This window comes from Schistocerca serialis, chromosome 5 (genome assembly GCF_023864345.2).
Source record: "Schistocerca serialis cubense isolate TAMUIC-IGC-003099 chromosome 5, iqSchSeri2.2, whole genome shotgun sequence".
NCBI classification, from domain to species: domain Eukaryota; kingdom Metazoa; phylum Arthropoda; class Insecta; order Orthoptera; family Acrididae; genus Schistocerca; species Schistocerca serialis.
In genome coordinates this window covers 109,043,783-109,070,436 of record NC_064642.1, presented here as the reverse complement: position 1 = coordinate 109,070,436, position 26,654 = coordinate 109,043,783, and the positions used below count along the sequence as shown (strand labels likewise).

Sequence of the window (26,654 nt, the reverse complement as noted above, 5' to 3'; positions counted from 1 at the left end):
TAAAATGAATCAAGTCTTTTGTTACAAGCCAAATGGTTTTCAAGCTGACTTATACAGAGTGGCATCAGTGCTAAATAATTTGTCGTAATCGAATATCGATAGAGTGCGTGTTTATAATAACCTGAAGAAAAATCTTTACTCACTGTCAATTTTATATCGCAATCTGCAACCCACGAAAATTGAAAGCGGACAATACAGTTTTTTGCTGTAGGTGTTACTGCATTCACCATATGTCGTTCTCTGCAAAAGAAAATATGTATTCTCAGAAATGGGATTAGGAATGGTAGGATTTCATTCCCCATAGTTTACGTTTATATCTGATCTTCGTAAGCCACTTTATTGTGTGTGACGGAGGAAACTTGTTGTCTCACTATCGTCGCCCCCCCTCCCCCCCCCCCCCCCCCTTGCTACAAATCCCTCGTTTCTTGTTCTACAGTTTGCGAATCACGGGTAGAATGACTGTAGGTATGCATCCATGTCAATTATTGTTTCCCTGATTCCATCATGGCTATCATATCGCGAGAGGCATGTCGGAAGAAGTTATACATTACCTGTCGCTTCATGAAACGTACGGTTTCTTAGTTTAAAACATCAGTCTCCCTCTGATGCACAACGTTTGTCTTTTAGGCATTACCAATTAAGTTTATTTCCATAACGATCTTGAGCTTACAAAACTATCCCGTGACGATTAACACCGGTCTTCTGTCAGTCCTCTCGTGATCCTCTGTACCTCATAAGGGTACCGAACATACGATCTTTACCGAAGTATCGAACAAATGTGTTATGAGTCCGTTCTTTCGGAGACGAATTACATTTCTTTAGGTTTTTCAGCGGACCGCTCTGAAGTAAGTTAAAACAATATTTAGTCGCATTTCAACATAATAAAAAATATACAAGAAAATGGAGTGATAAAAATGCTGCGGAGAGTATTCACCTTAACTCGCATTTAGTCACAACTTATCGTGACCTGTCTCCATTTACTTCTTACGCGGTCGCATTAGCATTTAAATGAACAAACTCTCACTGCGGAGACCATTTCCATTAACTCGACTGGCTCCGCCCTTGTTACTAACTGCTGTTACGAAAGCTTGTTTTATTCGTACACTAATCATCTGGAGTTCTTTTTCTCTCTCTGTGATATGTGTGTGATAGCAGTTAGGAGTGGTGGTGCCGTGTTGAGAGGTGTGCAACACTATTGAGAACTCATCTGCCGGATCAAAACTAAGAGCTAGTCTCAGTAACACAACTTTCAATGTAGATGAAGAGGTTAGCCCAGAAGAGGAATTCTGGCGGGCAGCATCAAATGAGTCAGAATACTTCTCCTCCTCCTCCTCCTCCTTCTTCTTCCTTCAGTTTTGACCACCTGAGGACCACGTTAATTCGCGTCAGTTGCGTTTCTTGTCATTCTTCTTGTCAAGTATTCTTTCATCCTTATACTTTACATATTTCTTCTCTCTTCAGTTGATGATGATTTGGTTCTGGGTCTGGTTCTCTGCTTGAAATCTGTGAAAACCTAAATTTGTGATTAAAAATTCACCCTGTTGTTTATCTCCAACTCCATTATACCTGTTTCTACAGATCCTTTTGTACCACTAGGATCCAGCGTATCTTTGGTTCTATTATTCGCAAAAAACTCTATAATTAGTTGTGTTAACCTTCGCTGGTCCATTCTAAGGATGTGTCCGCAGAACAAACTCCTTCTTTTCATGATCATGCCCGACATTATCCCCATGTTGATTTACAGTTCTTGGTTCACTCGTCTTCTAAACTGACCACCATTTCTTCTTCGAGGACGCAATATCCTCTTGGAAATTTTTCGTTCCATCAGTTCTGGTTTCTTAAGTACTCCTGTTCCTACAACATTAAGAAGTTATTCTAAGGCTTTAGAGCGAACGACTTTATGCTAATACCTCATTCTGCAGTGATCGAAAAATTCTTCTTATCTTATATGTTCATAGTTAATTTGTAAGCTAAATTCATTTCGTTTATTCATGCTCTCATTGCTTTCTTTCCTGCCAGCCCAGTTTCTATCCATTCTCGCAGATATTTATATCTGTTCAAATTACGAGTCTTTCCCTCATTGTGTTAAGTAAATTAAATTAACGAAACCAACATGAAAAACTGAGGTAATAAGAGTCTGTGACCAGAGCAAAGTCGGGATTAAATTTCCGAAAAATACTGATGCCAATAAAGTGCGTTAGTCCTTCCGTAATCTTTTGAGGTGTGCATGATTGGATGGCCTCAGTGCGGCTTTGCTACACTCTGACACCCCGAGCAGAGACTACGTAACCTGAAAAGGATCTTTCGGGTTGCACAAAGATCATATTTGATGGATCAACAGTGAGTACAGCAGTGCGAAGATGGTGAAGGACTTTCCTAATACGCTCATATGCTCAAGACGTGTGCTAAGACTTTTGTTAAAAGCTACCATTCCATTAAAGTAACATGCAAACACACTTCGTCGAAAATTCTAGATGGTATGATGGCAGTAATAGACATCCCAAATGGGACTCTGTTGTACTGATACGGATTTCAATCCATGGCAAAAGCCAAAACAAGATTTGAATCTTCAATATGTATGCTTAAGTTCGAGAGAAGTAAAAATACGTGCCTTCTGAAATCAGCCGAAAACTGAGTGGTATGATTGAGGAACCACTTTTTTTTCCTTTAAGGCTCGATAATATACAACTGAAGGCACTACTTACAGGCCCTCAGATACAACAAAGACGAAGGAAGAACAGGGTTATTTTGATAGCCTAGTAACTTCCTCTTTCAACTTTTCACGTATAGCAGCCTTAATCTGCTTAATCTGAGGTGGCGGCAGTGGATATGGTGGGCGCTTTACAGGGATATTGTCTGTAAGCTTTTATATTCTTCTCTTCCCAGTTTACCCAGACTGTCAGACATTCGTAAACTGTTTACAAGCTGAGGAAGCCGACAAAGAAATTCAGGAGATAAATTACTAAAGTTTTAATTGCCTCCTTTAGCAACATTCATCATGACCACTGTCATTTGGTTCCTGGTCCATTTTCACGCCGAGTGCTTACAGAAGTCTATGTGTGCACTCTACCAAAGCCAAAAGAAAACTTGCCAGTTTTCATACCCAGAATTAGGCCCACATGTCGGATAATATCCGCCACCAAAACAGCGAGAACCGACAAATTCCAAGCCATCTTCGCTTTAACCAACAAGGTAATGTTGTCTCAGGACATTAATCGGAACACCCACACGCCAATTGCATTTACAAATAATTTGCTTCCGTACAAGTGTCTATCCGACCAGCGAGAGCAGGTAATGGAGCCTCATCAAGATCTGTTTCCAGAATAGGAATCGAGGCGATACATCCTTCACCTCTTCTCACAGACAGGACCGGTTTCTCTGCTGCGGGAAGTCTCTCGTCAAGGTGACCCTTAACCAGGCACCAGTAACAGCTGATATCTGATAAGCATGATCTATTTCCTGACATACCACTCACATATAGTTACCGACTCCTTAACTCGCACTCTGCACATGGCTTGTTGGTGTGATGCATTGCCAGCGCCGCCAAAACCTATCTTTGCAATTGCTGGAAGCTCCTGGGTTACTCAATAAAAGCGACTCGACACTCATTGCTACGGCACATTCCTTTCAAATTATTACTCGTACAAACTATCCCATGCTCCTTAAAATCTGAGATCATATATCTAAGAGTGTCCTTCACTCTTTCTACATACCTCTCCAGTGGTTCACTGTGTGACTGAACACGAATGTAACCCTTGTCCATCAGTTGATGGCAAACCGGTGTACAAATTATCCTTACATACTGATCACCTAACTTCCAAAAAGAAGAACGTCTTCTGTATCGCCTCCATCAAAGATTGTTCCTAATGCTCGGTTCAAATGGCTCTGAGCACTATGGGACTTAAATGCTGTGGTCATCAGTACCCTAGAACTTAGAACTACTTAAACCTAAAGAACATCACACACATCCATGCCCGAAGCAGGATTCGAACCTGCGACATAGCGGTCGCGCGGTTCCAGACCGTAGCGCCTAGAACCGCTCGGCCACTCCGGCCAGCAGTTCCTAATGCTTAACAGAAACGAAAGTTGGTAAAACCGCTTGTCAATCGGACCAAACACTTCACCATGATCCTGTAAACCCAAGAGAAATCAAAGTGACCGTTCAATCTCCTTACAGCACGTCAGAGGCAATGCTCCCCGCAGATATCCTGGTAGAGGTTTACACAAATTGGTAAAACATCCAGAAAAAGCCGCCACATAATTCCTGGTTACTTCACACACTACGCTATGGTTCCATAGATAAAGTTGCCTCCTCTGCCACGGATTCTGTGGAACAACTGATCATCTTTGCAGTTTACCGAGAGTTCGTCAGCTTATTTCTGAACCTGTTTCCGTCACATATTTGTGTTTCTGGCTCTGCGAATCTCTAACTCTGTTAGCTCAATTCTCCACGCGGGCATGATGTCTTACAGATCAAAATAAAGAAGTGGACCCCAATTCACATCTACAATCTACATCTACATTTATACTCCGCAAGCCACCCAACGGTGTGTGGCGGAGGGCACTTTACGTGCCACTGTCATTACCTCCCTTTCCTGTTCCAGTCGCGTATGGTTCGCGGGAAGAACGACTGTCTGAAAGCCTCCGTGCGCGCTCTAATCTCTCTAATTTTACATTCGTGTTCTCCTCGGGAGGTATAAGTAGGGGGAAGCAATATATTCGATACCTCATCCAGAAACGCACCCTCTCGAAACCTGGCGAGCAAGCTACACCGTGATGCAGAGCGCCTCTCTTGCAGAGTCTGCCACTTGAGTTTGTTAAACATCTCCGTAACGCTATCACGGTTACCAAATAACCCTGAGACGAAATGCGCCGCTCTCATTTGGATCTATTCTATCTGTTCCATCAACCCGATCTGGTACGGATCCCACACTGATGAGCAATACTCAAGTATAGGTCGAACGAGTGTTTTGTAAGCCACCTCCTTTGTTGACGGACTACATTTTCTAATGACTCTCCCAATGAATCTCAACCTGGTACCCGCCTTACCAACAATTAATTTTATATGATCATTCCACTTCAAGTCGTTCCGCACGCATACTCCCAGATATTTTACAGAAGTAACTGCTACCAGTGTTTGTTCCGCTATCATATAATCACACAATAAAGGATCCTTCCAATTCAGTAATACAACTTATAATAAACCTATATGTATGGCTATTAAAGAAATAAAATGCAGGACAGCATTACATCTAGAGAAATTTACAAAATTTAACTCTTACATTACCAGGCTTCAAATGATACGAATAAAAGAAAAGCCCGTAGATCTCAAGTCTGTGATTCCATTTACGTTGCCTTTAAAACAGGCACGTAACACGCGTTTGTGTAAGTACGTTAGCCAACTACTAACAGTTTTTAGTGCAGAATGCAGTAATTTCAGTTATGTTTTATTGAAAAAGAAAGAAAACCTCCGTATTTTACAAGTTAAATTTATCCTTTGGTACCAGACATGTTTCGCTTCTTCATGTAAGGCATCTTCAGTGGTGTATGATACATATATGGGGTCATTATTTCCACCATGTACATGTTCTAGGGACTGCTCGATGAGAGGACAAGGAACGAAGGAGGTCTCATGAACTTATATCAGCAAAAGCTTGGTTTGCATGCTAGACACCATTTATTCAATCATACTTTGTTATGGAGTTTGTGGTATAATACGCGCTGTACCATGCAGCCACAGTTACAGTATGTGTTGAAAACGGTTTCCCTGTGCCTTAACGCATGCGTGTACTCGCCGTAACATGTTCTGTCGCACACGCCCACATCACACAGGCCGCAGGCCGCATCCGAACAGTGTCAAAGGCAGCTCCAGTGTCTCCACATATGGAATGGGCTTTGAATGCACGATACTGTTGAGATATCCCGATAACCAGAAATGGCACGGGTTGAGATCCAGTGAACGAACAGGCCATGCAAATGGACCACCTCGTCCTATCCATCGACCAGGGATGACACAATTGATATGTGTCTAGACGTTAACGTCAAAGTGGGCTGGAGCTCCATCATCTAGCAGCCACATAAACCTTCGAATCATTAGTGGAACTTCTTCAAGCAGGGGATGATGATGTTTGTTTTGTGGGGGCGCTCAACTGCGCGTTCATCAGTGCCCATATAAAGTCCCAATTTTTTTTTCACAGTTCAATCTAGCCACTGTCACGAATTGTGATGATGCAATGATGAGGACAACACAAACACCCAGTGCCTGGGCGGAGAAGATCCCTAACCCGAACGGGAATCGAACCCGAGACCCAGTGAATCAGCAGAGGAGGCAAAGCGACCCGCAAAAAAACGCCGATAGTTCCGGCCTGTTAGGCGACGTGTAAGGAAGACTGCTAACAAAATTCGGTCGCCAATTATCACGGCCTACACATTCCGGCTGCATCTATGCTGATTACTCGGTTTCACCATACCATGGGGGGCTCTGCACGATATCCCAGAGATGACTCTTATGAAAGCTGAAGATAACAGTCAGCGTAGAGGTGATCTGTGAGTAGGATGGTTAACACAAATCCAGGAATCGCAGCAGCCTGTTGAAAAACCTGTGACAAAGCTGCCCTCGATATGGGAAGTCTGTCGCTAGTAAGCCCCCTACGCGCTGAAAGTGATAAGGGTAATAAAACTTGTCACGGAGCATGTTACACACTGTTTTCATGCTGTACTGGCGGGCCAACTGAATGGTACTGAGATGGCAGTCGCCTTACACAGTGTTAATCACATTTTTCTGTAAGTCTGGTGTCCGAACATTTCGGGTGGGTCCTTAATGACTTCATGCTTCCTGAAACGACCCTGCCTCAGGTAAATGGCGAAACAATGTTGCAAACAGTGATTGCTGTGGTTGTTGTCGGCGGGGATAGACCTCCTGATACAATCTTGCTGCTGCCGCTCGTTGCTATTTGCCTTTCCGTAAGTAAACATCATGTCGGCAAGCTCTCGAATCGAATACGGAACCATTGTGTACAACTCTGTATCACGTCCATTACAAGATCAGTCAAAAAGAGAAGTGAATCGGACAATCCATTATCAGTTACTACGACAGGAGAGGGAGCTAGGGCATGACATATGAGGAACAGTATCACCTTCCAGGAGGAAACCATACATACTGTAAGTGTGGCTGCATGGCACAGCGCATATGAGACCGCAGTCTCTGTAACAATGTGTGATTGAATAAATGGTGTCTATCATGGAAACCATGCAATACTGGAAATAAGTTCATTGGACTTTTTTGTTCCGTATCCTCTCCTCGATCAATCACTAGAGTTTGTACACAGTGGAAAACATCACCCTGCACAGTTATAAAATTATACATGTTTTAATGTGTAATTCGCAGTAATTCTTTGGCAGATCGTTTGGATCTGACTATTCCTCTTCACAATTGTATGTTTGTACTTTTTTTTGCTTACATTCATTTTTGTGTCCTGGCCGTGCATCCATTTGTCGTTCTATTTGTGCTAAATGCATATGGAATAGGTTTCTTCCAGTATATATACCTTGCACATAACCTATGCTGTAGAGAACTGCACATGTGTGCATTGTTCTTGATCACATGCTTTAGAGCTGATTGAGGGATCATGAGAACTGACTGAGGGATCCAGGGACGGTGGCGAGGGTGTTGGAGTGAGGATGGAGGAAGTTTTGATGGTGGAGCACTGTGTGTGTATAGTATACACGTTTTTATTTTTTAATTGTAGTTTCATAGTAGACTTTTAGTTTGAAAATTGGTATTGTGTTGTTGCTCTTTGGGTTACTGAATGTATTTTAAATTTTATTTGTGGTCTTCTGTATGAATTATTATTTCTGTAGAGTAAGAATCTCCGTTCTTTTGTTGTTATGGGTTAAGATTTGTATGTTTGTTTTCATCCCAATGTGATGCTGATTTTTTTTTTAGTAGATGATCAGCGTATGTGGAGTGCTTGGATTCACTCTTCATTGCCTGTATTTGTTCTTTGTATTTCATGTAAAAATTCTTGGAATCATCCCGATATGCTTAGCGTTGAAGCTATAATACACAAACATATTAAAAAAAATAAAAAAAATGTATATAAACACACACACACACACACACACACACACACACACACACACACACACACACTATGTCACCCCACCCACCCAACCTTTCTGCGTCCCTACCCTAACACCCCTCTGCACTGTTCTGGGATCTCTTTCAGTTACTATGATCCCTCAGCTCTAGAGAGAGCATGTGACCAAGAGCAACGCAAGTATATGCAGTTATCTACACTATAGGTTGAGCGCTAGGAAATACTGGAAGAAACCTATACCATGTGCGTTTAGTAGGTAAAGAACAACAAATTGCAGCATGAAATAGACACAGAAATGAACGTAAGTAAAGAACATATAATAAATGTAAGCTTACAATGTGTGCCGCTAAAAATCAGGAACGAGTCCAAATACAATCAACGGAGTTACATGGTGAAGAGCCCTTTATCCCCCACCCTTGAAGAAGGTTCCTGTTTTTACCTGAAAGGCGCGCTTTTGCAGATATAGGGACTGGGAAGTTTAGCCCTCTAGAAATTCCTAGAACATTCCAACACGTTCGAAAGTATTGTATCACGTTACAAAACATTCGAGAGTGTTCGAGAGCATTCTAGAACATTCCAGAATGATCCGAAATATTCCACAATGATCCGGGATGTTCGCGAATAGTCTGGAAAATTCAGTGAGACTTCAGGACGGTCGAGCATACTTTGATTCCACGAGGAGCCGTTGTGCACAGCTACGGTAGATTGTAAGATAGGGTTGGCATAAAGCAGTCAGTCGCAATTCCATTAGGTCACACACTGACCTTCTCCCTAGACACCTGGGAGGACATATAGTGACGTTAACTGACGCGAGTCTGTTGAATTGTAACGAAAATGCACCGAAGATGACTATTTATAGTCGAAATCTAGATCTGCAAGCATAATAAAAACTAATGCGACTGAGACTGTCTGCTGTGTACATCTCCTTCCTTAGAATGTCCGAGAACATCCTGGAACAGCCCAGATCATTGTGCAACATTACAGAACAATCTCGAATGTTGTGGAATGTTCTGGAAGATATTGAGGATCATTCGAAGCCTTTATCGTGTGTTCTGGAATTCGCCACTGGTGGGGCTACCCACTGGCAGCGGTATAAGAAGCAAGACTCGTCGTAGGTCCGAACGTCAGTTTCTTATCAGTGACGAAGGGAGGAACCGATAAAGTAGTGCAGTGAGTGAATAAAAACAAACAGTGAAGTGTGAGAAGTTGAAGTGATACAACGGCTGAATATAAGTCGAAAATAAGGTTTGAAAAGTGTGTGAAGTGCACTTAGTGTATTAGTTAACAAAAAGTTGATACGATTTATAATTTAGACAATGAAGTCCAATACATTGCTCTCCACAAACCACTCCTCAGTGACAAAAGGAAATCTGTAACGTTATCATGGGCCGGATTGACAACAACATGGACGGATTTGTTAACTTTCACGTACTTGGCAACACCCGTAAAACGTTTCTAGTAAATCTATTCCTGGCGGAAATATGTGCTGAGCAACACATTGCACTGGCACTGGTATCATCCAGCCACACTTGTGGAAGGAGGACGAACTACCGATTCCGTCCTGTAACTACCGTTGAATACAGCCGAAATACAATTCTCGGTATGTGAAATCTCAAGGTCATTCGGACGGGGTGACGTTCTAAAGCAAGCTAAAATTATCATCTGGGACGAATGCACAATGCCACATAAGAAATCACTCGAAGCCATGGACAGAAAATTGCAAGACTTGCGAGGAAACTCTGAAGTGATGGCAGGAACTCTACTTACACTCTAAAGACTTTTTTGACAAACACTTCCAGTCATCCCCAGGCCGACACCAGCAGATGATATCAATGCATGCTTTAAAAAACCAGATCTCTCGTCACACATGCAAATACTGCGACTAATAAAAAATATGAATCTTGACCTATCAAAAGACGAAACAACAGCACATTTTGTTCAACAAATTTTACAAATAGGCGAAGGCACAAATCCTGCTGAGCAGATGATCGGCCTTATTAAATTGAACAGTGATTTCTGCAACATAGCTACTGCTGAAAACGAACTCATCGACTAAATTGATCCAAACATTGCTCACAGCTATATCAGTCCGGATTGACAACAAAAAGTAATGTTGTCGATAATATCAGCTTTAATATTCGAATGAAAATTCCCGGTGAAGAGAGTGTGTACAAATCGATCTACATGATGTTGAACGCTGAAGAAATTGTGAACTTCGCTACAGAATTTCTAAGCCCTTTGCAATTACCAGGACGGCCATTACACTGCTTTCGACTCACAACTGGATCTCCTATCATACTACACAGACACCTCAACTCACCAAAACTATATAATGGAAAAAGGGTGATCGTCCGACAGCTATCGAATAACATCATCGACGCCGAACTTATGACTGTAAAAGTACAAAGGACCTATACAATTTATCCCCAGAACTCCACTGCACTCTACTGAACTGCTACTCCAATTCCTAAGACTGCAGTTTCAAATCAGATTAGCCCACAGTTTTACAGTTAAAAAATTCCAGCATCAACCTCAAAGACTTCTGCTTTTTCCACAATCAACTATACGTAGCTTGCTCTGGAGTAAGAAATCCCGGATTACGAAATGAAAATGTTGCTTATAAAAAAAAGTATTGTAAGTAGTTGGAATATGTTTTCAATAATATTCGAACTACCACACAATATCATTTCCAGTCCATGAGCGAAGCTGGGTACCCCAGCTAGCTGTAAACAAAAATAGCGTTACCTAAAAGTATCACCATGAATTTCGTAGCAAAATATGCATAAATTACTAATTTTATGCGTTTTATAGGCAACTGTAGATGTCTGACATGAATAGGCGAAAAGTGAGTGGTATTGAAAAACAATTGTCAGTTGGAAATGACGGAAGTTTTCTCTTTTTTATGATAAAACGTATTTAAAGCATCTGAGGAAAATGGCTCCAACTATTAATAACACAATGCAATTTTTGTTACTCCGAGCACTCAGACCGTTATGAATTTAAAGCTCCATATCGGTCGTTCAGAACTGCAACCCCAAACTGTAATCACCAGAGCTCTGAGAAAATACTGTTTAGTCTAAATGGGGCCACCCGAAACATGCAATAGGCAAAATATTAGCAGAATAGACGGCCACCAATTGTCATAGATGCACTTGGTGAAAGCCATAAGAACTGTCGTTCAGTCGGAACCGTGGAGTAACATGGAGGATATTATGAACCGAAAACATTGTACAGATTAAACAAAGAGAAATACATTTGAGCTTAACAATTGCACTTGCGCAGGCATGCATCATTGGCCAGATCACAATACGGCTTACTACAACCATCTTTTAACAAATTTTATAGGACGGCCGTACCCTAATTCTGCAGGTTCCTAGCGAACCAACTATGCAAAAGTTCATTTCATACAATATTGATCTCCTTCTCATACAAGCTGAACCGAGCAGATACCAAACCGAGATAATATGCCGGCGGCGAATCCAGTTGGCTAGTCCAGTTTCTCGCTAGGTTAAGGCACGTGGTTCTAAATACAACGCACGATAGGTAAGATGGTAGACGAGGTTTTCCTTCTGATGACTCGAGAGAGTAGACCACACTTGGAAACTACGTCAAATGAAGCGCTAGTTGAGGCCAGCGTATATACGTATTTCTCCGTATTTGAAACGATTCGATGACTTGATGAAATTGGACCATTCGGAATTCAGTACTGGATATTTTCTAGACTCCTTTAAAATCTCATATCGTATCTTTCGCTACTGGCAATAATTTTTATGTACCTGAAGCACCCCCGTCACCTTCTGCTACATAATAGCTTGCAAGTCTTTGTCTGACTTTGACCAATGTTTGTACAGAGATTAGGAGTTTCACACAGAGAGGTTACTAATACAGAATGTACTAAAAATGTGCAGAGGGAGTGAATATATCAAGACACAGTTTACGGTAAATTTTATAACTGCCGAAATTGTAACATCGACTGTTGAAAACGGATTTATATACTTTCTTTTGTGGCTCTGAAATGAGCCCTTGAAGAGGATTTCAAGCACATATGTTTAACTTGTTCAAATAGTGACAAGATAACAGTGCCGAAAACTACCGTCCCGCCGTCAGGAGATGATGTACCACAAAACGTCTGCTGTGCTGCACCGTATGTAAGCAAACACGTAACTCATATAAACGAGGGCAGTTCAGCAAAGAATTATCATACTTTTTTTGACAAAATGTACGTACTCCTCCCCATAATTTCCATGGCACTTCTCAAAATAGTCTCCTTTGGACGCGATATGCTTGTCCCAGTGTTTCTGCCATTCTGCAAAGACACATTGGAAATTATATTTTGAGTGATTTTTCAGAATCACCTCCTCAGCTTTCACTACAACTTCTGATGATGGGAAAATGCCTCCCACGGAAGTTTTGCTTCAGTTTAGGGAATACAGAAAAATCGCACAGGGCTTAATCCTGACTGTAGAGAGGATGACGAATCCACTTTTTTGCAGGATAATCAGTATTAATATCTGCAATATGCGGCTGCATATTATTATGGTGCACCATCCATCCTGTTTCACGGATAGTGGCCTTTTCCGCCTGATATGGACTTGCAAAGTTTTCAGGACATCCATGTAACATTCTCCACTTACTTTTGTTTCTCTTCGTACAAAATGCTGATAAACTTTTCAATGACTATCAGATTATCATATCTTTCATAAAAAAAGCAACCACCTTTGCTTTTTTGGTAACTGAGGACGAGGGAGATTTCCACAGTGTTGTCTGCTCCCAGGATCAAAATGATGTTGTTACGTTTCATCAGCTGTGATTATCTTTGAAAGAAACTCCAATATCAACTGCATGCGGATCTAAACACCAATGTCATTTTGTTGTGGTATCACCAGCCTTGTAATCCACCATGCACAAACACGTGTCACCGTGGCGTGTCACACGTGGATGGCATACAACGAAATATGTCAGAAAGTAATTCTAGAAATTTTCCCAGCGTAAAGAGTATTCATTGAAGTTTCAGGATTTCAAGCGGATGACGTCGATTTCTTGCGATATTATTTCGGCTAACAAACATTCAGACATCTTCAAGTTAATGTTTTGCACTGAAAAACAGCTAGTTCGGCCATAGCATTGTATCTCCACAATACATTCCATGGATTATTCTGCCATGGAAATCGTGGCCTCGACGAGATCCTTCGAGTGTTCAGTTATTATGGGATCGGTGGAAATACGTTTGGCGGAAAGTTTCATTAACCGTGATGGCGGTGTTCAACTGGATAAGGTTTGTGACCAGGTGATTCCTTTAATAACTTAGGAAATAAAACATTTTGTGGCTAATGACACTACAGCGACAGCTAATTTTATTAATTTGGCATCTACATTTTATCTGTGCGAGTCACATTCCGACAGAGGAAGCGCATATAGTATCTCCATTACGCATACACCTGGGCTTCTTATATGGAGCAATATTCGAGGAGGGCGCGAAGCACGACAGAGGTTGCTCATGTAGAGACTGCGTTTGCGCTTGCGTCGCTACCACAATTTTTGGTCTAAGGTTAGCGACGTAAACCAGCAATGACCATTGTAAAAGACTCACCTGAAGCTGGATGAATGGCTGTCAGCCGAAATATCGTGGCAAGAAGTCGCTGTCATCCGGCTGTAATCTCGTAACTTCACGGAAAATTTCAGAAAATGTTCATAAGGTTATTCGTAGATTCTCTCTCACAATAACAGCAGCAGTGTTGAATTTTTTCTTCCGTAATTACAGTGTATAGAGCCCCCGGTCAACCTTCCCTTGAGCCGGCCGGGGTGCCATGGCGGTTCTAGGCGTTACAGTCTGGAACCGCGCGACCGCTACGGTCACAGGTTCGAGTCCTGCCTCGGTCATGAATGTGTGTGATGTCATTAGGTTAGTTAGGTTTAAGTAGTTCTAAGTTCTAGGGGACCGATGACCTCAGAAGTTAAGTCCCACAGTGCTCAGAGCCATTTGAACCATTTTAACCAACCTTCCCTTGAAATTGTCTCCCTTCTTTCAACAATTGACGTAAGTTTGAGGCGTGCTTTAGGGAAGGACAGACTCTCCATAGGCATTCTACGTCATTACATAGGTCTCAGCTGATGATCTTTTGAGACGAAAGCAGAATTTCAGAGCCTCAAATCGTTCATCGCGTGTCACATACATTGTTACGGCAGGCGATGCTGAACATTTATCTGCTTTCTCGCCTCTCACAAGCGGAAACCACAAGTGCCAACAATGAAATACGTACATCGTGTATAAATTACGACCGTAAAAGAATTATGATCATTCTTTATTGTCAGCCCTCGTACTTGGGTGGAGAAAATATAGTTAACACGTAACCTATTACACCATCAATGCCTCATGTCGTTACTTAACTGTTTGTTATCAGATTCATATTACGAGGCCTTGACGTATTAATTTATCAGTTTCTGTAGCAGTTACAGATACCTTGTCGCAAAGTGCTCTAAAGAATGCAAAATAATAACGTTAGAAATGGGTCTTGCAACCAGTTATCGGATAATGTAAAACATATAATTGTGAACCATAGTGAAATGTGTGTTTTCTTATGTGATAACTACAGTGTTCGACCATGAAAATTTAAATTATTTTATAAGGTACAATTTATTTGAATAAGAAGAGGTTGTGTAGTTCAGTGGGAATTAAACCTGTTAAACTGCTGTTTTTAATTTACCATTTGACGGAAAATGCTTTTCCACCGTACAGATATTCCCGAGGCGACAATCCAGCTTGGCACGTCGCTGAACCCAGACAACATCAGGGAAGGCGCCGACGTGTACTTCGACTGCATCATCACCGCCGTGCCGCCCGTCTTTCGTGTCGAGTGGCGCCATAACGTGAGTCACATCGCGAGACTTACTTGCAAGCTGATCACACATAAGTGTGGTGGAGATCTTTATGTGTTGTCAATCATTTATGCTCTACAGATCTTGTGTAGGGCATTTCGTCTGTGCGTGCGTGCACACGCCTGTGTGTGTGTGTGTGTGTGTGTGTGTGTGTGTGTGTGCGTGTGCATGTGCGTGTGTGTGTTTGTGTATTTGTGTGTATTCTAGCACCAATGTGATGCTATAAGCTGCCGAGCCGTTTTGGAGATGTTATTGACTGTTCATTCGCTTCACCTGTTGCATGATTCGCTATCCGACTTTTTGTAGACATTATTTATAGACAGTTTACTCCCAGGGTATTATCACAGCAAAAGTTCCAACACCGTGTGTTAATGTCACAAGTTTCCTCTCAATTCGTTACTGTCGTTTTTCAATGTGGCTGACACAGTGAACAGATTACGATAAAAAATTAATTATGAAATTAGACATGGGTGCAGCTCTAAAAAATGTCCCTACGCCGATATAATGTTCACCCAGACATCCATTCGCATTTTTACGTAAAGAAAATATACTATTTCTTATTGCATACTATTAATCTTATAATAAATACTTTTCCTCCCTACTATCGCCAACGAAGCCAATCTTCGACTCGTTCACTCCATGGACCGGTTTAGCAGACTGCTTAAGCCCCTCCTCTGCATGCGCCGAAAACTCACCCTAATCGTTAGGTCACATGCTATCCACGGGCCACCTGTGACCTTTGGTCCAGAAGAGATAGGCAGAGGTCAAATTCAATACGTAGTAAGGGTATCTCTATACCTCCAGAGTTCGCTGTTAGTTAGCCGCATATTTCCCTTCGCGTGCGACTGGGGTCGTGTCGCTAGGTTTGTATCGAGTCGCTAGGTTTCTGTGATGTTTCTATCGTTTTCATCTACATCTTACTCTCTCATCTTCATGCTACCCGAAAGGAAAAAAAATGAGTATTGTTTACTAAAGGAACGAACGGCAAACTTTTAAAAAAAGAAGTAGTTAGTTAAATTCACTCACACTACTTCGAAACGTTACTGCGATCGCGGTATGCATCTGCATCTACATCAACATGATTACTAAGCAATGTACGGTTAAGTGCCTGACAGAGGGTTCATCGAACCACCTTCAAAGTATTTCTCTACGGTTACACACTCGAGCAGCTTGCGGGTAAAACAAACACTTAAATCTCTCCGTGCGACCTCTGATTTCTGTTATTTTACTGTAGTGGTATTTTCTCCCTATGTAGGTGGGCCCCAACCAAATATTTTCACGCTCTGAGGGCAAGTTGGCGATCGAAATTTCATGAGAAGATCCTGCCGTAATGAGAAACGCGTTTGTTTTGATGCTGTTACTGTGTATTGGTTTCAAATTCAAATCTTAAAACGTAGCTCTTGCGTACGCACTAGAAGCACCCACAATTTAGCCCTGTAAATGATTATAACTATACACGCAATGGCTTTTTATAACAAATTGAGGCAAGTAATGGTATCATGCCATTATCTTGAAATCATATTAGCCTAATACTAGCGTGATTTAATAAAGTAGGACTGGAGGGCCAGTAAAAAGGCAACGAAACAGCTTTTAACTTCCACGTATGTGAAGAATCTAAGTGTTTCGGCTTCTTCTGTGACCTAAGGTCACTTGTGATCGTACCTTGAGATACAAGTACGGGGTGTCCATGAAGTCCCTTTACAACTTAAAAATTTTATTACAACGGCAGTTGTCGAAATATTTTAACAACCTTTCTTTTATTGTAATCAGTGTTTATAAAAGTTTTTTGACAGTGTTTAATAGACCTCTGCTTGGGCGCCTTTAGTTGCACGAAGCACATCAAGACGGTACTCGATTTCTTGCCATGTTCGCTGTAGCATAGCGTCATCAATGGTGGCAACGGCATTACGAATCCTTTGCTTCAAGTCAGTGATGTCCCGTATCTGCGTTCGATACACGATATATTTTACATACCCCCATAAAAAAGTCCAAGGAAGTGATATCTGGCGAATGCGGTGGCCACGGAATTGGTCCATCCCTCCCAATCCATCTGCCCGGAAATGTTTCATTGAGGAGCCGAGGAACCACCTTGCTGGAAAATGATAGTTAGCTGTAAGTCAATCATTTGTGGTGCTACATATTCGATCAGAATGTCGAGGTAATCATCTGCAGTAATTCTTGACTCGTTGAAGAAAGATGGACCAATTATTCGGTTGCATATCATTCCACACCACACATTCATTTTTGGACTATCCCGGTGAAGCTCCCTGGTCATATGTTCAGATCTTCAGTTTCCCACATTGTGTCTGTTTAATGTCCCAGGAACATGAAAAGTTGCCTCTTCACTGAAACAACTCTGTTGAGGAATGTCTCATCCTCCGAAAGGCGTTCCAGCTTGTTGAGTGCAAACTCTATCCATTTTGGCTTGTCATTTGGCTTAAGTGTCTTTAACAGTTGCACTTTATAAGCATACAACCGTTATTTCTTGTGGAGGACCTTATGCACAGTTGAACGTGGTAGTTGTAACTGTCTGGCAGCAGTGCGGCTGGACTTCGTAGGTGAACGAGTGAAGACGCTTAAAACGCGATAGATGTTTTTCTCGGATGTTCTCGGTCGCCCGCTCCTCCCTTTATCCAACGCTGTCCCTGTCTCCATAAACTTTTTGTGCCATGCACGGACTGAAGTGTGCGATGATTGATCTCTTCCACTCTTATTTCTGAAGTTTCGTTGAGTCTGAACATCCGATTTTGTCTCAATAAAACTCGACACAGTTTGTACCTTCTCTTGAGGAGTTGCCATTTTATAGGGGTTCAGTTCCTTCCGTCAATAGGGCATCTGAAACACAAAATTTTAATGTATATAAAAACTTTAGTAAACAGTGGTTACAATAAAGGAAATTCTGTTAAAATATTTCAACAACTGCCTTTGTAATAAAATTTTGAAGCTGTAAAGGGAATTTATGGGCACCCTGTACATCTATAAAGGGCAACCAAATGAAAAAAGTAAGCAATCTGTTTATGATTTCAAAAGTAATCCCCATAACGGTCTCTCCCATTGTGAGAGAAGGCGGTCAACTCCTTCAAGGGAAAAACGTGTGTGGGTGCCTATGGAAACATGATTGTACCCAGGTGTGCTCCTTGTCGTCTGAAGCAAATCGACGGTTAGGAATCAAGATTGTACGAAAGATGTGTAAGGACTTCTCAGCGATACTTATTCAACGTAGTCGAAACATACTTCGCAACATGCGGCATTTTGTTGGAATCTTGTTTCCAGTTCGCTAGAAAGCACTTACGTATCGTCCATACAGTCCCGATCACACGCCGTGTGATTTACATGATTTAGGAGACCTGAAGAAAGACATTCGTGCTCGTTCTTTAGCTTCGGACGGAAAGGTGCACTCCTGGATACAATCACGGTTCTGTAGGTATCCGCAAACATTTTTCTATGAAGGCACTGACCGTCTTGTGCCACAATGATATTAGTGTACTAACAGAGCTGGCTACTACGTTTTCAATAATAACCCGTTTGGTTACATTTTTTTCATCTGTCTCTTATTCATTTGTCTATGCCTTATACTTGTAGAACAGGCTACTCAGCCGTTGCTGTAACATTCCGTTTCATGCGCGCGACCTCCAAATCTTAGAACACGGTAAACTCTCGGATCAACGTAAATTTGACACTGTACTCTCTCTACTGTGCGTCGTTTCAGGGGAGCACACGGCTCTGACGTCATTTCTATGCATTAGAACGCACAGCTGCTTCGAACAGAGCTGACTGACGAGCTCTTGGAGCAAGAGACTGAGTATTCGGCGAAAGAATTAACCTGCCTGTATCCTCGACTTAAATCCCATCGGGCACGTGTGAGATGCATTTAGAAGACGTGCAGCAGCATGTCTACATGTACCAAAGACCATCCAGCAGTTGTCAGTCGTGCTGGTCAAGGAATGGAACGTCCTACCACCAAAACGGCTCGTCAACCTTGTGGCCAGCACTGGAGCACGTTGCAGAATGCTTGTTGCAGACCCTGGTGATTACACATTCAATTAAGAACCATGTACTGCGTTTTTAATTGTTCAGGGAACTATCATAAATTGCGCTGACATCAATGTATTTATTACCTTTGAATAAAAGTTTCATATCCATTCGTCTCACGGCCTATCTCTCTGTGTTACCTTCTGTACTATACTGTAGCATTTATTCTGAGTATGGTGCTTACGTATATTACAAAATTGTCTTAAGGGCCTTGGTTATACATAAATAAATCGCAAAGTATGTTCAGGAGAGATGTAAAGCTTAGAAAACGCCGAAGCACATGGATTCTACACCTTCGTGGAAGTCGAGCACGGAATCTTTGTTTCGCGAGCAATGGGCGATACTCTTACCGCCTGATCTGTCGAGGCGCTATTCACGACCCACTCTCGCAGCTTAACTTTCGCCGGTAATTCCGTGTAATGTATCATCTGCCAGCATGTTTAAAAACAACGCGCAGCCCATTGCGGTGTGGAAGATTCATTCTGGCACCTTGATTCTCCGTCTTTAACAATGGAACCTAATCGTTCCCAAGTTAACCAACCCACATTTCCCTGGTCGTTCGACTCAAGAAAGAGTAGAAATTTCTTCTTAATGTTCCTGATATTTCGGCAAAACCATTCGAAACGATGTATGAGTAATTGACAAGGAACATCAGCTCTGTGCACGATACTTGCCATCCCCAACACACTCAGTGACTCGACCTGTTGTGCAATGTAGGTGCTGCTAGGTACTGGAAGACAAGGACCGCCACACGTTCAATTTAGAGTTTTTCAAGGGAGAAGTGACCGCCAACGATTACTATACCACCGCGTGGCAGTGTCAGACCTAAGCTCAGAGACGAGAACAGTATCACCCTATCACTGCTATTTACTTATGGGCTGAAAGGATGTGTGAGCTGGTGTAAGGAGATCAGATAAATAGACTGCTTTTAATATCATGTACCAAAATAACTGCAAGAAAATACTACAAGAAATGTGCACTACTTCACTGTCACTTTGCAACAGGCAGCATGCACCTTTTCCCGTTCTGCATGTGTTGCCACGGTATCTCTGTGCAAGTGCGGAGCCTGTTAGCGTCGACTGTTGCAGGGCAGGGTGCTGGGCCCTGGTGCTGGTCGAGGCCTCATAATAAGCAACCAGAGCCTGGTGCTGCAGTCGGTGGGCCGCGCCAGCGGCGGCAACTACTCCTGCGTCGGCGTCAACTCTGAGGGCGCCGGCGAGAGCAAGCCCTTCCACCTCAACGTGCTCTGTGAGTACCAGCTCTAGGCTGCACCAACACCTCAACCTGCTGTTCAGCCTCTGTACCTCAAGGTCCCTCAGACATATTTTATTGTAAGAAAGTGTAACATATACAGCCGTTCTTATGATGTTATTTATTGCGTTTGTACCAGTTTCGGCGCTTCAATGCTCCATCTTCAGACCTTGCTGGACGGTTTAACACCATCCGTATATACGATGCATCAGTGGCCAACATAACTGGTTTACGGAGATCACCTGTAACTGCAATGTCGTCTCTCGAATCGGCGACTGGTGATCACTGGTTTCTACATAACGATCTTGGTCAAATAAAATTTTTAATAAAATCTACATCACACAACTAGTTTTACGTTGCATATTACTGATTGCTGCGAATACCCAGCTACATACATCAAGTGTTAAGCTCATAAGAAATTCTGAAATTGTATTTAAGATTATATTTCTTCACTAATGTAACATATGGCAGAACTTATTACGCAAACAAAGGTACCGTTCCTTGCTTGCTTAATCTAGTACTGATATGCCTCACATTTACGAGATTACAAGCTTTCTCCAATTATACCTGTCGATGCTACTGGCTGCTGTATATGTCACGGACAGTCCACTTCTCAGTAGTGACCCTTCTGTTGCATTTTCTAGTTTCTTCCTTAGCCGTTCTCATCGTTTCTTGCATCTAGCTACACTTTCCTCAGGAACCTTGGCAGGCGATCTTCCGATACTCACTGAACGTGTAGAATGCGCTATAGCCTTTGCTCTGAGACAGTCTTCCGTGGAGGCATTGTATTTAATTTTTCTGAATGGCTGTTTCATATTCTATCGCTTTCAGTGCAGTTTCTACTTTTCGTGGAATATCTCACTGCCTTTGCTTGCTTTTTCAATTTTACCTCTGTTACTCAATATCTAAAATTCGCAGCCACAGGTCAATGTAGGGATATTGGTAATTCTATATGAAACTTCCTGGCAGATTAAAACTGTGTGCCGGACCGAGAGTCGAACTCGGGACCTTTGCCTTTCGCGGGCAAGTGCTCTACCAGCTCTACATGCACCTACCATCTTTTTCATATCTGTTATTGAGAAACTTTCCTCTTACTGATTATATTTGTTTTATGGCCATTACGTCTTAGCTCATTTACTAGATGTGGTGTCACCGCCAGACACCACACTTGCTAGGGTGGTAGCTTTAAATCGGCCGCGGTCCATTAGTACATGTCGGACCCGCGTGTCGCCACTGTCAGTGATCGCAGACCGAGCGCCACCACACGGCAGGTCTCGAGAGAGTTACTAGCACTCGCCCCAGTTGTACGGACGACTTAGCTAGCGATGCAACACTGACGAAGCCTCGTTTATTTGCAGAGAAGATAGTTAGAATAGCCATCAGCTAAGTCAATGGCTACGACCTAGCAAGGCGCCATAGCAATTGATAGTTATCGTATGAAGCATGTCCCATCAAGAATGATGTATACAAATGATGGATTAAAGTTAAGTATTCCAGAAGCTACGTACTTTTCTTTATAGTATTCATTACGTATCCTGTTTCAGACCTCACTCCATCCTGCGTGAGCTTATAGCGTGCATTTCGGCCTTCTCTAGCAATATAACACTAGACATCCTACTGCATTGAATTTTCCTTAATTTTTTCATCCGCCTTTTCTAATTCGCTGTAAATATGGTGTCATTCAGAGATCACGGGGTCACACCAAAGTCAAAAAATTTTCAAATGTGTGTGAAATCTTATGGGACTTAACTGCTAAGGTCATCAGTCCATACGCTTACACACTACTTAACCTAAATTATCCTAAGAACAAACACACACACTCATGCCCGAGGGAGGAGTGGAACCTCCGCCGACACTAGCCGCACAGTCCATGACTGCAGCGCCTTAGACAGCTCGGCTAATACCGCGCGGCCACACCAGAGTCGGCCGCGCCCTTTCGAGGCCTGAGATACAGCAGTCAACATCATCGCCTGGGACCAAGGAGTAGATAAGGATTCAGATACACTTGTAGTGTTAATAATTACTATTAAAAACAGTCTTGATCACAATTTATTTTATAAGGTGACCGGTTTCGACCACTGCTGTGGTCATCTTCAGACCATTGAGTGGAAACCCCTTTCTGTTGGAGAATAGTTGTGATTCTCCAACAGAAAGGGGTTTCCACTCAATGGTCTGAAGATGACCACAGCAGTGGTCGAAACCGGTCACCTTATAAAATAAATTGTGATCAAGACTGTTTTTAATAGTAATTATTTACAATTTTATTGATCACTGCTGTTCCCATAATGCATTCAAAAGTAATACTTGTAGTGTTGTTAATGGTGAACAATGAGTGTCAAAAGAAAACTTTGTTAATTAGTGCATCAAATGACACTTTTGCTAGTCCATGACACCTGTAAATAATCAATTTCTCCTGTGGCAAAGAAGTGTGTCAAAGATAAGCAAATATTTTGTTCATTTATATAATGAAGTAAACTAATACTTCGTGAGCCTTCTCCCAGACAGATCAACGTACACACAGTTGTGGACTGACGATAGTTGTTTCACCTGACCACAAGAGTTAATAAAGTTGAAGTACTTAGAGCTAAAGCTTTATTTCAATGGCCTTCCGCCAACAGTCACGTAATGTCTTCCTCCTGTACCATTTGGTTTTCTACATTGAAGCGCCAAAGAAACTGGTATAGGCGTGTGTTTTCAATTATAGAAATATGCGGTCGACAGCGCCTATATAAGACAGTGTCTGACGCAGTTGTTAGATCGTTTACTGCTACTACAATGTCAGGTTATCAAGATCTGAGTGAGTTTGAACATGGTGTTATAGTCGTAGCACGAGCGATGGGACACAGCATCTTCGGCGTAGCGATGAAATGACGATTTTTCCGTGCGACTATTTCACGAGCGTACCGTAAATGTCAGGAGTCCGCTAAAGCATCAGATCTCCGACATGCTTGTAGTTGGAAAAAGATCCTGTAAGAATGAGACCAATGACGACTGAAGAGAGTCATTCAAAGTGATAGAAGTGCACCCTTTCGCAAAATGCTTTAGTTTCCAGAGCTGGGCCATCAACAAGTGTTAGCGTGCGAACCATTCAACGAAACATCAACAAAATGTGCTTTCGGAGCCGAAGGCCCACTCATGTACCCTTAATGACTGCACGATACAAAGCTTTACGCCTCGCCTGGCCCTGTCAACACCAACATTGGACTGTTGATGACTGGAAACACGTTGCCTGATCGGACGAATATAGTTTCAAATTGTATCGACTGTATCGAACGAATGGATGTGTACGAGTATGGAGACAACCTCATGAATCTTCGGAACCTGCATGTCAGCAGGGAACTGTTCAAGCTGCTCGAGGCTCTGTAATGGTGTGGGCCGTGTGCAATTGGAGTGATATGGGATCTCTATACTTCTAGATACGACTCTGATAGGTGACACGTACGTAAGCATCCATTCTCATCACTTACATCCATCCATGTCCATTGTTCATTCCAGCAGGACAATGCCACACCCCACACGTCCAGAATTGTTACAGAGTTGTTCCAGGAACACTCTTATGAGTTTAAACGCTTCCGCTGGCCACCAAACGATCCATACAAGAACATTACTGAGCGTATCTGGGATGCTTTGGAACGTGCTGCTCAGAAGAGATCTCCACCTTCTCGTAGTCTTACGGATTTATGAATAGCCCTGCAGGATTCATTGCTTAAATTCCCTCCAGTACTACTTCAGACATTAGTCGAGTAGATGCCACGTTGTGTTGCAGCATTTCTGCGTGCTCGCGGTGGCTCTACACGATATTAGGCAAGTGTACCAGTTTCTTTGGCTCTTCAGTGTATATTTTCTACATTTCCCTGCCTTCCGTTTTTCCTCAGCTCTGTCAAAAAATATTGAAGTTGATTTGTAAGGCTGCTATAGGTTGTCTAACGGTAATGTTCTAACCTAAAAGGAAAATGCTTATCAATTTGAATCACTGCATTTAAGACGTTACAGAACTGAAAAAATTTAAAGTATTCATTTTGAATGTATGGTACATGCTATTTGTTAGCCATTCAAACTGCCAGAAGGACATAAGCAACGAATCTCAATTTATTCTTTGTACTTAGGACAGGATGATTATAACTGAAGTTCCACTTTCAAAACGCGTAAAAAATCGCTACTAAGAATCACTATAATTTGAAGAGAAAATTGTGGTAGAATTAGGAAACGTGTTAAAAGAAATACGGATAGATGTTGCTGTAAGTATCATAACGCAAATGGGTCGGCTATAAGTGAAAGATGAAATGCAATGCAATACGACGGCTGTGGTGTGAGTTGCAGATTAAAGTATGCTGTGGAATGTGCCTAACCGTACTAGTCTTGCATCCGACAGTTTTGACACTGCTAGCTGTGTAAATCCCCTCCACCACGGAAAGGACTTACTACATCGGATGGAAGAAATCGGTTTTCCTGAGTTCAAAAATCGTATAAAATGAAGGATCAAAATGGGTTTTTAACTTTCCAGGTGTAGAAACCGCATAAAAAACAACAATGAAATGTTTTTTAACTTTGGTGAGAGTGGCGGAAGACAGTTCAGTACGCTGTCCACAGTTTTCTGCCACAAGCTGAAATCAAGAAACAGCATGTTCCAAAACAGATCCGAGTGTCTCATGGGTTTTACTCGTAATGCATTCCGCAATGCGTGCTTTCAGTTCAGCTGCTATTGTAATTGAAGCACTGAACGCAGCATATTTCAGATAACACTACAGCTGAAAATCACAAAGATCAGATGTTCTGGATAGCAAGGCTGTAGGAAAATGATGGCTGACAATTAGATCATTTCGAAAACGCCTCTGCAGCAGCTGCTCCACTGCCTTTGCATAGGAATGGTCTTACGGACGCATTTACGTTGTTAAAGGGGCGGAATGACGTTGTTGCGCAAAACAGTCTCATAGCGGTTACCCGTGGAGGTACGGATAACAGAACCCGCAGGACCCGTCTCCTCGAAAAGAAACGGCCTACGATGAACGATGCCGTCAAGCCGCAGCACAATCGCTTTTGCAGAATGAAGTGGTACAGGTTGATGTCCGTGTAGATTTTCAGTTAGCCATATTATGCAATGCTGTCATGTCCCTCCGTCCGTGGAAATGGAACTGGGCTTCATCTGTCGACAAAATTTTACGTGGACTTGCACTGTCCATTTCCACGCGCACAAGACATTCTGCAGCAGAAAGTTATCTCTCTGGTAGGTAAGCATGCTTAATTTTGTGTGAATACCAATGCAGAATGTTTTGTAGAAATCTATAAATTATGCTCAGAAGCATGCCCAACGTTCAGGCAGTTCTCCATGCAATGCGAGCTTGCACATCACAGCTCTATCGCTCCCGCAATGCTATGGCCACATCTTCTACTGACATAGGGTCAGTTGTTTTCTTGCCTCCGCCACACTGCACTTCGAAAGAAACTCTGTCTTCGAATTTCGTAATTTTGCTCCAGCCCCTTGGCAGATATCGGTCCGAAAACTTTTTTCTTACCTTTGAGTGTCTCGTACTTTTGCAGAGCTACTGGACTACCGTCTCCGTTCTTGTAAAAGAGCTTTACCAGCAGCGTGCGTTCCTGCATCACGACAGCCATGTCGGATATCTCAGACACAAACCGATAAACAGCCGTGCGCCAAGCGTCTTCTATTTTGCATACAGCTTCTTGTACTGGTAAAATGTTCTTTAAACTATTTTTATTTCCCAAAAGTTTCGCTCTTCTTCGGTAACATTCCGTTCAGATTTGACGTCATCCTGGGCAGTGGTTCTTTTTTCTCAGCGTTTTGGAAGTGGAAATTTAATTATAACCACCCCGTACATTAGCTAGAGTACATGATTCATTTCGTGCGTGTTTTCCTTGTATACAAAAATTTAGTACTCGGGATGATACAGCTGGCCACCAAGGCGAGCGGCGATTGGATAAGGATAGAGGTACAGCATTCCGTGCTGCTTCAACTTTGCCAGAGTTCGTCAATAGAATGGTGCTGTCACCTCTACAGATTATGACAAAATTTCTCAGTTTGGAAAATGTGCTGGGCTGGGAAACATTTCAGCACGCTCTCTATCGCGTTACGCCATAAAAGCACGGGTAACATATTGCCTTGCGCTGTCTTCTTGAGTGGTAATGATCTCGAAGGTAAGACACAGCTGCCGGCCATAACACGTCCGAATAGTGACGGCCACAGACCAAACCACCCTCTGCGCGAACTATAGACAATCGTATTGTAATATCCAGTGGTAACCCTACCATTTCTCTACGTTCTCTGCGTTTTCCTCTACGCCTCCACTGACGAATATACCCATCTGCCTACAGAACTAGAGGTGACCATAGTGTAATATTCAGTGGTATAGCCGATAGTGTTAAGCGCTGTTGGGCTTG

The 26,654-nt window shown here is 42.4% G+C and overlaps 1 protein-coding gene across 1 annotated transcript in view; it reads left to right on the top strand.

Annotated features, from left to right (window-relative positions):
- Positions 1 to 26,654, top strand: part of LOC126481775 (hemicentin-2-like) — a 699,774-nt gene that overhangs the window by 577,331 nt on the left and 95,789 nt on the right. Inside the window, exons 8-9 of the mRNA XM_050105729.1 lie at positions 14,836 to 14,966; positions 20,096 to 20,255. Coding sequence (XP_049961686.1) covers positions 14,836 to 14,966; positions 20,096 to 20,255 — 291 coding nt within the window. The remainder of the gene's footprint in view (positions 1 to 14,835; positions 14,967 to 20,095; positions 20,256 to 26,654) is intronic.